Source organism: Lepidochelys kempii, chromosome 11 (assembly GCF_965140285.1).
Source record: "Lepidochelys kempii isolate rLepKem1 chromosome 11, rLepKem1.hap1, whole genome shotgun sequence".
In the NCBI taxonomy this organism is placed as follows: Eukaryota; Metazoa; Chordata; order Testudines; family Cheloniidae; genus Lepidochelys; species Lepidochelys kempii.
Window position 1 is genome coordinate 64,807,030 of NC_136390.1, and position 15,480 is coordinate 64,822,509.

The 15,480-nt window shown below is 41.8% G+C and overlaps 1 protein-coding gene across 14 annotated transcripts in view; it reads left to right on the forward strand.

Moving 5' to 3' along the window:
- Positions 1-15,480, forward strand: part of UNC80 (unc-80 subunit of NALCN channel complex) — a 188,877-nt gene that overhangs the window by 13,595 nt on the left and 159,802 nt on the right. For all 14 annotated transcript variants that reach the window (XR_012154378.2, XR_012154377.2, XM_073306697.2 and 11 more), the window contains exons 3-5: positions 2,915-3,071; positions 6,788-7,086; positions 10,677-10,800. Coding sequence is in view for 12 of the 14 variants with exons in the window: in XM_073306697.2 (XP_073162798.1) it covers positions 2,915-3,071; positions 6,788-7,086; positions 10,677-10,800 (580 nt within the window). In the remaining 2 variants the exon portion in view is untranslated. The remainder of the gene's footprint in view (positions 1-2,914; positions 3,072-6,787; positions 7,087-10,676; positions 10,801-15,480) is intronic.

Below are 15,480 nucleotides of genomic sequence, written 5' to 3' on the forward strand. Positions count from 1 at the left end.
GACAGTTGGTGTAGGTTAGAGCAGTCTGAAGGAGGCTCCAATCTGACAGCCTTCCCAAGACCCAGATGCCCTAAAGATTGCAGGAACGTAAAAGTGCTTTTTCCCCTTTATAAAACAGATGCGCTGGCCCCCAAATCTTGTGCTACTTGAGGCAACAATAATCAACGTGGTCAGCCCACTTTTGCACACTCCCTTTCCCCCTCCTGAATTGTACTGCGTGCTCAGAATCTGGGCTGTGGGTTTTTTTAAAGAGGCTGTTCTATAGCTTTTAGGGTCCTATGCCATTGTGATCTCTTGAACATGAGGACAAAAGCTTGAATTGGATCCAGTGCTGGATGAGAAGCCAGTACATTATGCAGAGCAACAGAATGACCCCACATCTTGCCCCCCCCCCATCAGCATAGAATAGCTGCTTTGTGGTTTTTTTTATCCCTTCCCTGATAAATTTAATGTAGTCTGGCAATTTACGCAAGAGTGTGGGCCTCTATTATTTTGTTCCTTTGTTAGGATGATCCATTAACAAATCAAACTTAATGTTAAATAATGGTAGTTAAATGCCCTGTTTATTCTAGATTGTATACAGAAAGGTGTATGTATGAGCAGTCCCTTTCATACTTCTGTGTGGGACAAATTGTATTGGCCTTACTCACAGTTAGTGGTCCCTTATTTCTTGAATAGGCCCATTGATGTGAATGGGGTTAGTGGCTGAGTTAGTTACTACTCACTCTGAATGAGGGAAGCATAATCTGGTCTATTATGTGTAGCTGCCAGAGTAAATAAATAGATTTAGGCTACAGTAGTCCAGCCCAATCGTTTCAGACTAGTTCAGAGCAGGCAATAACTTTTCCCAGCTGCATGCCAATATATGGAAGTAGGCATATTTTTATTCCATTCTGTTGCCTGAATGAAGTCTCTGTGGAGAGAACAGTCATGTTAACAGAGAAGGGGGTTTGACAAATGGTGATAAAATCCTATCTTCCTATTCTGCACTAAACCCATCACAACCACTTTTTCTAGATGGAAAAGCATACTATTGCCCCTTCTGGCCCAAGCAGTTAGCTAATATTCAGGGGGCTTGTGGATTGTTTACATTAGAAGGCGAGATTAATTATATGAGTAAGATATATCTTTGGTGCAAGTCCTGTTTCCCTGAATACAGTAGGAACGAATAACAGGAAGCAATTTTCTTGTTCAGGAATCCAAGCCTGCTTCTACTCAGTTCTGTGCCCAAAAGATGCTTTCTCTTTTGGCTAACTCCCAGCATCATGCTACCAGTGCCGCTCTGACTTTCTATTTGCTTACTCCCTTTGAGGCATGCAGAAACAAACAGCTGCAGTTCAACCACTGCCCCAGCCCCTGAATTTCAATCAGTTTTCAGGGAAGCCCCTTTTATTCTGTCTGAGTTAGTTCTTGCTCTGGCCTTCCATGTGGCCAGTGCTTTGGATGGCCAGTGCTTTGGATGGTGGTTTCAGACATCTTACACCATAAAGGAGCTTAATTGCTTCTCAGTTGAGCCAGAACGAGGGGCAGCTAGAAATCCATCAGTGTCAGTGAGATTTTTGACTGCGTGTAGATCAGATATGCTTGCTGGCAGCTGTAAACACCCTCTAGCATAACAGTAAATTTCTTGCCAAAGTTTGACTATTATTTTCAGCATGTGATTCATTATCGTCATATTCAGTCCTGCATATCCACCAGTATGTCTGTCCATGAGCTGACTCTGCATAATAGTCACATGTTCCATTTTCACTGCCCTGAACTCTGTCTATACCCAGCACTGTTAGGGTGTTTCTCTCTTATAGAACAAACATATGCAAAGACTACTTTCCTGCCCTTGGTGTATGTAAAGGAATATTAAACAGCCTGTTTGACTGGTAGGTACTGCACACTTTGAATGGTGGTTGCGTTTTGATGGCCAGATTGAAAGTCAAGTTTCTTTTGCTTTACTCCTTTGTGATTAAGCTTCTTCCTGGTAAATGCAGCTCTTTTACCAAGGATTTTTGTGCCTCTTGTTGAGGAATGAATTTTATGAATCTGGTGTGATGGCATTTGAAGCATCCTTTAGGTCATGTACATACACTTACTTATCTCCATGAGCATAGTAAAATTGGCGAAACAATTTGTGAATGAGTAGATTGCCAGAAGGCTACATTGGTTTGTGGCAAGGGCATGTGATATCACTAATACAGTCCTTGACTACAGTAACTTCAGAGGAACATAATTGCTTCAGTGACCATATAAGGAGGTCTTTTGGCCATATTCGAAAGAATGGACTGTAGAAATAGCTTGGCTGTCTAATAATAAGCTTCTGTAAGGATTTTTTCCCCCCTCTATAAAACAGATGCGCTGGCCCCCAAATCTATATAATCTATATAATGTCCTGATATAGGATTTTACACGCTGATTAACTTTTGTGACAGGGTGTGAAAATATTTCTTAAGTCCTATGTACTTTTAATGGGCTGCTCTTCATGCTTCATAAAACCTTCAAAGAGAGTGTCAAATCCTGCTTTCAGTCACGCTGGTGTAAATCTGGAGCAGCTTCACTGACTTTAGCAGAATTACTCCAGATTTACACCAGCGTAACTGTATGCCAGGTTTGACCCAGAGTACTTATGTTTGTATGGAATTTGATACTCATTTCTTTAATTCTTTTGACTAAGGAAAGTATATTAAATGAACCATGCTGCTTCTGAATTCTTCTAGCTGCTGTCTCCTGATTAACCATCCATCTAGTGAGCTTTGGCTGTGGCCTTTCTCTTTTAAGAAAATATTTTAAGGAATAATTTTACTGAAAGGAACTGTAAGGTATATTTTGTGGAAAATAGTATGTGACAGCTAGAGCTTTAGAAGAGAATACATTGTCTTGCAAAGCATGTGCTAGGATAATATTTTTTCTCCTTTTTTTTGCTTAGTCTTTCGAACGAGTTTTAGTAGAGAACAAGCTGCATGGTCTTTCTCCAGCCCTCTCTGAAGCCATCCAGAGCATTTCTCGTTGGGAACTGGTTCAAGCTGCCCTACCACATGTACTTCATTGCACAGCGACTTTGCTTTCTAACCGAAACAAGCTAGGTTGGTACTTGCGTTAGTTTGCTTTTTACTATTACCTAACCTTCCATTAAAATATCACGAAGTTGTGCTCAATATACCATAGACCATACTCTCCCAGAGCCCAGGCTCCAGCCTGAGCCCAAACATCTACATTGCAATTTTGTAGCCTTGCAGCCCAAGCCCTGTGAGCCTCAGTCAGCTGACGCGGGCCAACCGTGGGTGTTATATTTTAGTGTAGACATACCCATTTTCTCCAAGCTATACGACCCAATCCTGCAAATCCATGTTCACACAGCAGTCCTTACTCAAGCAAATAATTTCCATTTAGGTCTGTGGCCCAACTAGTGTTAGTAAGGATTATTCACATAAGTAAATCTAGCAAGATAGGTTCTCTTATTCCTCCTGTTTATTGTATTTCAACCTCGAAAATATGATGGGAACCCAGTCCTTGATGGCTTTATTCTTGTGGATAGAATTCACTTATGTGATTAGTTACATTAATTATAATAGCATTGTTCCTGCATGTAAGGGTTTGTGTAATCTTACGCTTGGTTACTTTGCAGGCAGATGTAGTAATCAGACTACACTATATGTAAAATTCAGCTCAGCTAAAATAATACAAATAATTATCAACCTCTTGTAAAAAAAAAAAAATACCCAACCTTGTAGAACTGGATATTAGTTTTTATTGAGGTAAATGCAAAAAGACATTAAAATAAATATTTTCTCCAATTTGGAATTGTGCCTTAAAAACTTGATAGGTTTCAGAGTAACAGCCATGTTAGTCTGTATTCGCAAAAAGAAAAGGAGTACTTTTGGCACCTTAGAGACCAACCAATTTATTTGAGGAATATTTCCAAAATAACCACATACCACACAACAGAACCACTAACCCAGGAACCTATCCTTGCAACAGAGCCCGTTGCCAACTGTGCCCACATATCTATTCAGGGGACACCATCACAGGGCCTAATAACATCAGCCACACTATCAGAGGCTCGTTCTCCTGCACATCCACCAATGTGATATATGCCATCATGTGCCAGCAGTGCCCCTCTGCCATGTACATTGGTCAAACTGGACAGTCTCTACGTAAAAGAATAAATGGACACAAATCAGATGTCAAGAATTATAACATTCATAAACCAATCAGAGAATACTTCAATCTCTCTGGTCACGCAATTACAGACATGAAGGTCGCTATCTTACAACAAAAAAACTTCAAATCCAGACTCCAGCGAGAAACTGCTGAATTGGAATTCATTTGCAAATTGGATACTATTAATTTAGGCTTAAATAGAGACTTGGAGTGGCTAAGTCATTATGCAAGGTAGCCTATTTCCCCTTGTTTTTTCCTACCTCCCACCCCCCCCCAGACGTTCTGGTTAAACTTGGATTTATGCTGGAAATGGCCCACCTTGATTATCATACACATTGTAAGGAGAGTGGTCAGTTTGGATGAGCTGTTACCAGCAGGAGAGTGAGTTTGTGTGTGTGTTGGGGGGAGGGGGGTGACAAGACCTGGATTTGTGCTGGAAATGGCCCACCTTGATTATCGTGCACATTGTGGGGACAGTGGTCGCTTTGGATGGGCTGTTACCAGCAGGAGAGTGAGTTTGTGTGTGTGGTTTTTGGAAAGGGGGGGATAAGAAAACCTGGATTTGTGCTGGAAATGGCCCACCTTGATTATCATACACATTGTAAAGAGAGGTTTCAGAGTAACAGCCGTGTTAGTCTGTATTCGCAAAAAGAAAAGGAGTACTTGTGGCACCTTAGAGACTAACCAATTTATTTGAGCATTAACCAATTTAACTTTGATGACATGAGCTCATGCTCAAATAAATTGGTTAGTCTCTAAGGTGCCACAAGTACTCCTTTTCTTATTGTAAAGAGAGTGGTCACTTTGGATGGGCTATTACCAGCAGGAGAGTGAGTTTGTGTGGGGGGGGCGGAGGGTGAGAAAACCTGGATTTGTGCTGGAAATGGCCCAACTTGATTATCATACACATTGTAAGGAGAGTGATCACTTTAGATAAGCTATTACCAGCAGGAGAGTGGGGTGGGAGGAGGTATTGTTTCATGGTCTCTGTGTATATAATGTCTTCTGCAGTTTCCACAGTATGCATCCAGTGAAGTGAGCTGTAGCTTACGAAAGCTTATGCTCAAATAAATTGGTTAGTCTCTAAGGTGCCACAAGTACTCCTTTTCTTTTTGTAAAACTTGATATTACACCAAACCTTTCTCTGTTTTTAAAGGAAATTTTAACACTAGATCAAAACTGGGGGTGGGGAACCCAAACAGAAGACTAGCGCTACAAAAATATATGCCTCATAAAATATTAGCTCATATTTTTCTACATTTTCTTTGTCACTGAAGAGATTTGTATTTTATATAAACACTTACCCAAACAAAGCTCCATGAGTCCCTTTCTGTTTAATGCTACAGTTAAATCTTGGTCCCACAGTTTGGGAACGGTGATGTAAGATACATCATTTTGACTTCACTGCTGGATAATGAAAAGTGAGAAGAAAGGTCCTGAATGATGAAATCCTTCTCTAAGCATGAAAGGATCAAATCCGTCTCAGCATTGCAGGGTGCCATCTAAATGAATGAGTGACGTCTTGGAAATTGTTGTCAACAGGGAGTCACAATCTTGAGAGTCAAATTAGTTCAGTACTGTTTTCCAAGAATAGGGTGACCAGATGTCCCGATTTTATAGGGACAGTCCCGATATTTGGAGTTTTTTCTTATATAGGCACCTATTACCCCCCACCCCCATCCCGATTTTTCACATTTGCTATCTGGTCACCATATCCAAGAGGAACTGGGATGGATTTTAGCAGTAGTCTTGCCACCTAACTGAAATAGCCCTTGAAGAAGCTTATTAATTTTCTGTAAGACATATGCCATAGTAGTCAGATTTTGAAGGCACTGAAAGTGTTGTCATTTGTTGTTGTTGTCGTCGTCGTCGTCATCATCAGCATGGCAAATCTCAAAAAAGATGTGGCCTCCTTGCCGATTGGGCATCACCCAAGTTGGTCTTGGCTAGGTCCTTAAGGTGGTCTGGTTTATGTCTGAAAGTTCTGTATTTCACATGTAAGTAATTGTTGGCCTTGGTCCAGTTGCAGGTGGGTAAGTATCCACATTACAAAATCTGCCCCCAGAACTGACACTAACTGGTTCACAGATTGACAGTCTTAACGGAAAAAAAAAACAATGAATTCATAAGCATAGGGCCTGATCCAAAGCCCACTATCATCAATAAGAATCTTTCCACTGATGTCAGTCAGCTTTGCACTATGCTCATCAAGATCAAACTACTTTCTCATCTGGCCTGGTTCCTCCAGAATTGAAGCATACTGGTGGGGATGGGTAGCAGAGCACAGTCTAGGAACGCTTGCGGTACTACAGCTTGGGGATCAATAGAAGTGTTTCAAGATCCAGGGCTGTCAAGTTAGCACCTTTTATGAGTACTGTATTTTCACATATGCAGACAGCACTGAGTGATACTTCAAGGAAGAGGCAAGGGGAATGTGCAGGGGCATGTAACATTCTGAATCAGGTGATTTTAACCAAGACATACTAGGAACAACTCGATACTTCTAATTGCGGGGGTGAGATTTTCAAAGCTACATAGAGAATTTGTGTGCGCAATTCCCTATGCAGCTTTGAAAATCTCCACTGTACCGATCCTGTGTGAACAGAGACACCCACTATGCTGCATTTTTTCCATTCAGGACATCAGGACAAGCTTGGCGTAGCAGAGACTAAGCTTCTTCACACCCTCCATTGGATGCTACTGGAGGCTCCTCAAGAATGCAGCAATGACCGGTTTGGAGGAGAGAGAGGCTCCAGCTGGGGAGGGAGCAGTAGCGCCTTTATTCATCAGGTTGAAAACCAGGGCTCTCCAGGACACCCTCGGCGTGGCAGCACTAATGAAGAGGAAGAGAATAACCGAAGGAAGTTCTTTCAGAATTCCATGGCAACAGTGGAGCTCTTTGTGTTCCTGTTTGCTCCTCTGGTCCACAGGATTAAAGTAAGTGGAAGAACTGTCAGGAGTGGTAAGGTAGTGATGCCAGTGTGAGGAGGAGACTGTGATTCAGCCTTGGCTGCGAATGATCATAATAGTGGCTAATTGGATTTAGCATACAGTCCAGAATAAAGGTCCAGCCCTGTTGCCCTTACACAGGAGAGCAGTCCCATGGACATAATAGAATCATAGAACTGTAGGGCTGGAATGGACCTCGAGAGGTCATGTAGTCCAACTCCCTTCGCTGAGACAGGAACAAGTAAACCTAGACCATCCCTGACAGGGGTTCGTCTAAGCTGTGTTTGTTCTTAAAAACCTCCAATGATGGGGATTCCACAGCCTTCGATGGAAGCCTGTTCCAGTACTTTATAGTTAGAAAGTTCTCTTAATATCTAACCTGAATCTCCCTTGCTTCAGATTAAGCTGATTTCTTCTTGTCCTACCTTCAGCAGACATGGAGAATAATTGATTACTGCCCTCTTTGTAACAGCTGGTAACATATTTGAAGATGGTTATTGGGTCCTCCTTCAGTCTTCTTTTCTCAAGACTAAACATGCCGAGTTTTTTTTAACCTTTCCTCATAGGACAGGTTTTCTAACCTGTTTATCATTTTTGTTGCTCTCTGCTGGACTGTTTCTTCTTTGTCCACATCTATTCAAAATTGTAGTGCCCAAATTGGGCATAATACTGCCATCGGGTCCTCATTAGTGCCACGCAGAGAGTTACAGGTACCTCCCAGTTCTTGCAGAGAACACTCCTGTTAATACAACCCAGAATATTAGTCTTTTTCACAATTGCATCACATTGTTGATTATGAATTTATGATCCTCTCTAACCCCCAGATCCTTTTCAGCAATAGTACTGCCTCGCTAGTTATTCCCCATTTTGCATTTGTGTATTTGATTTTTTCCTTTCTGTATGTAGTACTTTGCATTTGTCTTTATTGAATTGCATCTTGTTGATTTCAAATTCTCCAATTTGTCAAAGTCATTTTGTATTCTAATCCTGCCCTCCAAAGGGTTTACAACCCCTTGCAAATTGGTGTCATCTACACATTTTATAAGCATACTCTCCAGTCCATTAACTAAGACAGAACAAGGAGTAATGGTCTCAAGCTGCAGTGGGGGAGGTTTAGGTTGGAAATTAGGAAAAACTTTTTCACTAGGAGGGTGGTGAAGCCCTGGAATGCGTTACCTAGGGAGGTGGTGGAATCTCCTTCCTTTGAGGTTTTTAAGGTCAGGCTTGACAAAGCCCTGGCTGGGATGATTTAGTTGGGGATTGGTCCTGCTTTGAGCAGGGGGTTGGACTAGATGACCTCCTGAGGTCCTTTCCAACCCTGATATTCTATGATTCTATGATTATTGGAAATTTTGAATAGTACTTGACCCAGGACAGACCTTTGCAGGATTCCACTAGAAACATTCCCCCAGATTAACAGTGAACCATTGATTACTACTCTTTGTGAGTGCAGTGTTTCAACCAGTTGTGCACCCATCTTTTACTAAAACTATAGTACCTTAGAGTAAAAGTATCAAAAGTAATTCCAGTGATATGAATACAGGTTGTAGCACTGGGAAGACACTAAAGCAAGAATATCCAAAGTGAAGCACCTGCATCTATATTTAGCACCTACATAAGTGGCCTGATTATCAGAGGTGTTGAGTACCTGCAGCTCTCATTGTAATCAGTGAGTGCTGAGGGCATGAGTTCCTCACTGTTTCAGAGCTGGAGCAAGGATTGTGGAATTTAGCTCAGTCTGGTTGACTCTCATTCATGGTTAAGAAATGCCTTTCTGTCTGCTCAGTAATTCCAGAAACGGGGTTGTCACTGATTTGTTCTTGTTATTACTAATAGCATTGATACTAATTAATTAATAGGATCTGTGATAGTTTTAGTGGCAGGTGCAAATTAAATGTTTCTTTGTTCTGATGTCAGAAGTAAGCTGCAGGCTTCTCGTCAGCTGAAGTCCTTCTCTTTATTTTATGATGTATAAGCCAGCTTTGCAGAACTATGTAATCAGGACTTATCTCACTGCACATTCTGATTCCTGCCACTTGTCCTTAGCTTCACTAGAGGGCTACCTTTCAGCCTTAATGTTTTAAGGCTAGCCTCTTAAGTGAAATTGGCTGTTCTCAATCAGACATTCCTAGAAAGTAAGTTATTGGGAAATGGCTGTGTTTAACCAGATAGCTACTACATAAAGCTCACCACCCTTTTCTCGTCCCCTTTGTGAATCTGAACTCTCACAGCATATGTTGTAACTAATTATCCTGACTCTAAAGTGCCTGCACAGAGGAGTAAGATTTGGCCAGCCCTCTGGCATGGCCTTTCTGCAGTCTGACTCAGGCGTTGTGGAGATGTTGGTACTCCCCCACCCCTTACCAACCAGGTAGGGAGTGGATGGAGTGTCAGCTACTTATGGACACGTACACGCACCAGTCAGCAGAAATGAGCCAGCACTGGGGTCTAAAGTTACTGGTACTTGGTAAAGGGGTGGCACAAATTTCTTCTAGCTGGTAATCTTTGAGTCCCAGTTCTTTCCAAAGCTCTTCCAGTGCTGATACAGCACCATTTCACCTCTGACTCAGGGCAAGCAGCAAAAACAAAATCTAATCCCAAAATAACATCATTAACCTTGTGTTCATAATTATACAACTACAGTGTAGCAGGGCCAGTGCACCACCAAAAACTTAACAGAGCACAGGGGAAAACAATGTCTTGCTTATGCTTATTTCTACAACACCTGAAAGTGTTGCTGGGTGCTTTCATACAAATACAAAAGGCATGATAGCTGCCTCGAAAGAAGTCACAACAAAAAGTAGGGAACGGAAAAGGTGAGGAAGGACAATATTTCCAGCAGTCAGATCATGGAGCCACTTAGTTTAAGTACATGCATGCTTGGGCCCTGGTCCTGCAAAGATTTACCTGCATGTGTAACTTTACTCAAGTAGATAGTTCCACTGACATCAATAGGGCTACTCAGATGAGTAAAATTACACACATGCATAAATCTTTGCAGCATAATGATTTTGGTGTTTAAATTAAAAATTAATAGTAATAATAAGACCATTATATGTTGGCACTTGTAATAATTTGTAAAAATGTTCATATTTCCTAAATAAATATTTTTTATAATAATTATTATTTTTGGCTCATTTTGTGCAGGCAGGCATTATAGGAAAAGGGAGCCTAAAGGAAAGATTTACATACTGTATGATCTAAAGCAATAAGCAGAATAATGTGTACAAAGGATTTTGCTGAAATGGTGGGTAGGTTTTTCAGTAGTAGCAGAGATCCTGGAAAAAACAGGTTTTGATCGGTATAACTGATCAAAGGCACAAAGGCCCTTTACTTAGCTTTGTACTGAGAATTCCACGTTGCTTTATTACTAGACCATTGGGTAGGTATTTTTATACTTTCTTTGAATAGTTACAATAGTGACCTTTATTGCACACAAACAGCATGTGATCATTGTTGTTGCTTTCAAGGTCCGTGTCGCAGTAGGAGGGACAGTCAGCACACACAGAAAACGATGCTCTTCTGTGTCAGCCTTACTAATCCACATATGGTATGATGATCCCATTATGTCTTTCTAGGAGTCTGACCTGACTTTTCGGCTGGCCAGTGGCCTTGTTATTTGGCAGCCCATGTGGGAGCACAGGCAGCCTGAGGTTTCTGCCTTCACCGCTCTGGTAAAGCCAATCAGGAACATTATTACAGGTGTGTGACTTTGCTGTGTAGTCACAGATGTTAAGCATCAGAAAGTCTCTTCCTTGTGGTACGGTTATCTGAGCCCCATTTGCCATGCATGCAAGATCTGTGTGCAGTCCTGTGTTTTTGTTTTGTTTTTGTGCCATATCAAAATAAACCCTCTCTTCATGGCCAAGTCTACATTTAGAAATGGCGTCGATTTTAACTAAATTTAACCTATTTCATTAAACTGGTACAACTGCTGAATGTAGAGACGCCCTCAGTTCAATTCCCATGAAAACTAATGGGCCAAAATCATCTTGACATAATAAGATGAGTCTCTCATTAACTTCAATGGGAGCTGCACCATTTACACCAGGATCAAAATCAATCAGATTTATTGCTATGGTTACCCAATTTTTAGTCTCTCTACTCTTAGTCCTGATCTACCCATACAAGTTGCACCAGTTTAACTAAAGGTTCAATTTTAATCCATCTTGATTAAATCAGTGCAACTTTGTGTGTGGACACTCTTACATTGGTTTAAATCTGTTTTATATACATTTAACCTGCATTTGTTTAACTAAATTGGTTTAACATCAAGCCTTTTTACAAAGTATGTGTTTAGACAAGCCCTTGGAAGTAAATGTGTAGGATAGAAGTATCAAATCTGTATTGATACTACTTCTCATGTACTGCCATATATCTACTGTAATGCCAGCTGACTTAATCTCTACATTAATCTGACTAATCATACAGGCTTCCTATATATAAGAGAAAAAGAAAAAAAGTCTAATACTAGATCCTAAACTGATGTAAAACATTGTATTTCTGTTTACTTCAGTGGAGCTACACCAGCTGAGGAGTTGAACCATACATTTTAAATGTCCCTTAGATTAAAATAAATCCTTTAATATTTCCTGTAGATTTTATCTTTGTAGAATATGCTAAAATTACAGGAATAATTTGAACTCTTGGACAATATTTTAAGACTCTTCCCCTCAATGCCATCAATATTTGCATAAATTTAGAAGGAAGCAAGATCATTTCCTGACAATTCACATGTCTGTTTCCATGTATACGTTTCTAAGAAGAAGTAGAGACAATGTTTGGCAACAGCTTGACGCAGATGAGGAAGGTACAGAAGCTAGCAGCCACATACTATTGGTAGCAAAGAGATAGTCAATAATACAGATGCTCTTCCTAACCCAAATCCTGATTTTATAGTATTATAATAACATGGGATTGGTTCAAAAGGCCTGGCCAAGATGATCATGTAAAATCTTAATCTGATCTCGCATGCTTCAGTGCAGTTGCTCCTTATTTACATCAGCATAAATGATATAAAAATCAGCTCCTTATGGTTCCCCAAGTCCTTGTATGTCTTTTGAGTCCAGATCCTCAAAAGTACGTAAGCTCCTAACTCCAACTGATTCTAGGGTATATGCAGGTATTGAAATAAATTGAAGTTAAGAGCCTAAATACCTTATAGATCTGGGCCTTTGTCCTTACTTATACCCTGTTAAGTATTTTTTCATCCTGGAGGTGCAACACAGAATCTCAGCTCAGTATCTTCCTCAAAGGGTCTGATCCAAAGTCCACTGAGATCAATCAGAGTCTCTTTCCACTGATTTTAGTGGACTTTGGTTCAGGCCCCTAACATGACTTCAGTGGTTGATTCTGACATATAAAATGTTACATTTTGAAAACATTCCCCATGGAGCTGAGCAAACATTGGATTTTTTTTATTTTTATTTTTTGGTCCCATGGAAAATTACAACATCTTGACAGTTGTTTTCATCCTGAATTAGGATGAACAGTAAAAATACTCAGTGAAAATACAGTAAATAACCAACCTTCCATACAAACGGACTTTACTAAAATAAGACAGGAGATCGACATTACACACTTCACCTCTCTACAAAGGAAAAAGTACTGTAAGCTGTCTAAAATCCTGCCTGCCACATGGAGCCACAACAGTGGTACCCCTAACTCACCCAGCAATATCATCAATCTATCCAGCTGTGCACTCAGCCCGGCAGAAGAGTCTGTCTTATCTCGGGGACTGTCTTTCTGCCCCGCCATGCCCCCCAAACATGATACAGTTCTGCGGTGATCTGGGAAGCCTACTTTCGCCATCTCCAACTCAAAGAATACTTTCAAGATAACACTGAACAGCATACTGATACACAGATACCCTCCCACCAACAGCACAAGAAGAAGAACTCCATATGGACTCTTTCTGAGGGTCGAAATGACAGTCTGGACCTATACGTAGAATGCTTCTGCCGACGTGCACAGGTAGAAATTGTGGAAAAACAACATCGCTTGCCTCATAACCTAAGTCGTGCAGAACGCAATGCCATCCACAGTCTCAGAAACAACCCTGACATTATAATCAAAGAGGCTGATAAAGGAGGTGCTGTTGTCATCATGAACAGGTCTGACTACCAAAAGGAGGCTGCCAGACAACTCTCCAATACCAAATTCTACGGGCCACTTTCCTCAGATCCCACTGAGGAATATACTAAGAAACTGCACCATCTACTCAGGATACTCCCTACACTAACACAGGAACAAATCAACATACCCTTAGAGCCTCGACCGGGGTTATTCTATCTACTACCCAAGATCCACAAACCCGGAAATCCTGGACGCCCCATCATCTCGGGCACTGGCACTCTCACTGAAGGACTGTCCAGATATGTGGACTCTCTACTCAGACCCTACGCCACCAGCACTCCCAGCTATCTCCGTGACACTGCTGATTTCTTGAGAAAACTACAATGCATTGGTGATCTTCCAGAAAACATCATCCTAGCCACCATGGATGTAGAGGCTCTCTATACTTTGTGGGGGAGGGATAGCTCAGTGGTTTGAGTATTGGCCTGCTAAACCCAGGGCTGTGAGTTCAATCCTTGAGGGGGCCATTTAGGGAGCTGGGGCAAAAATTGGGGATTGGTGGTCCTGCTCTGAGCAGGGGTTGGACTAGATGACCTCCTGAGGTCCCTTCCAACCCTGATATTCTATATTCTACACAAACATCCCACACACAGATGGAATACAAGCTGTCAAGAACAGTATCCCTGATGATGCCACAGCACAACTGGTTGCTGAGCTCTGTGACTTTATCCTCATGCACAATTATTTCAAATTTGGCAACAATATATACCTCCAGACCAGTGGCACCGCTGTGGGCACCCGCATGGCCCCACAATATGCCAACATTTTTATGGCTGACCTGGAACAATGCTTCCTCAGCTCTCATCCACTCATGTCCCTTCTCTACCTACGCTACACTGATGACATCTTCATCATCTGGACCCATGGGAAGGAAACTGTGGAAGAATTCCACCATGATTTCAACAGCTTCCACCCCACCATCAACCTCAGCCTGGACCAATCTACACGGGAGGTCCACTTCCTAGACACCACGGTGCAAATAAGTGATGGTCACATTAACACACCCTACACCGAAAACCCACCAACCACTATGCCTACCTTCATGCCTCCAGCTTCCATCCCAAACACACCACATGATCCATTGTCTACAGCCAAGCACTGAGGTACAACCGCATTTGCTCCAGCCCCTCAGACAGAGACCAAACCCTACAAGATCTTCACCAAGCATTCTCAAAATTACGATACCCGCACGAGGAAATAAGAAAACAGATCAGCAGAGCCAGACGTGTACCCAGAAGCCACCTGCTGCAAGACAAGCCCAAGAAAGAAACCAACAGAACTCCACTGGCCATCACATACAGTCCTCAGCTAAAACCTCTCCAATGCATCATCAGTGATCTACAACCCATCCTGGACAATGATCCCTCACTTTCACAGGCCTTGGGAGGCAGGCCAGTCCTCACCCACAGACAACCTGCCATGCTGAAGCATATTCTCACCAGCAACTACACACCGCACCATAGTAACTCTGACTCAGGAACCAATCCATGCAACAAACCTCAATGCCAACTCCGCCCACATACCTACACCAGCGACACTATCACAGGACCTAACCAGATCAGCCACACCATCACCGGTTCATTCACCTGCACGTCCACCAATGTAATATACGCCACCACATGCCAGCAATGCCCCTCTGCTCTGTACATCGGCCAAACTGGACAGTCCCTACGTAAAAGGATAAATGGACACAAATCAGATATTAGGAATGGCAATATACAAAAACCTGTAGGAGAACACTTCAACCTCCCTGGACATACAATAGCAGATTTAAAGGTAGCCATCCTGCAGCAAAAAGACTTCAGGACCAGACTTCAAAGAGAAACTGCTGAGCTTCAGTTCATTTGCAAATTTGACACCATCAGCTCAGGATTAAACAAAGACTGTGACTCGTTCGCCAACTACAAAAGCAGTTTCTCTTCCCTTGGTGTTCACACCTCAACTGCTAGAAGAAGGTCTCATCTTCCCTGATTGAACTAACCTCGTTATCCCTAGCCTGATTCTTGCGTGCATATTTATACCTGCCTCTGGAAATTTCCACTACATGCATCCGACGAAGTGGGTATTCACCCACGAAAGCTTATGCTCCAATATGTCTGTTAATCTATAAGGTGCCACAGGACTCTTTGCTGGTTTTACAGATCCAGACTAACACGGCTACCCCTCTGATTGTGAAAAATTTCAGTATTTTTACTATGTCAAAAGTTCAGAAAAATTCAAATTTGGAAATGTCAAAACATTTCATAT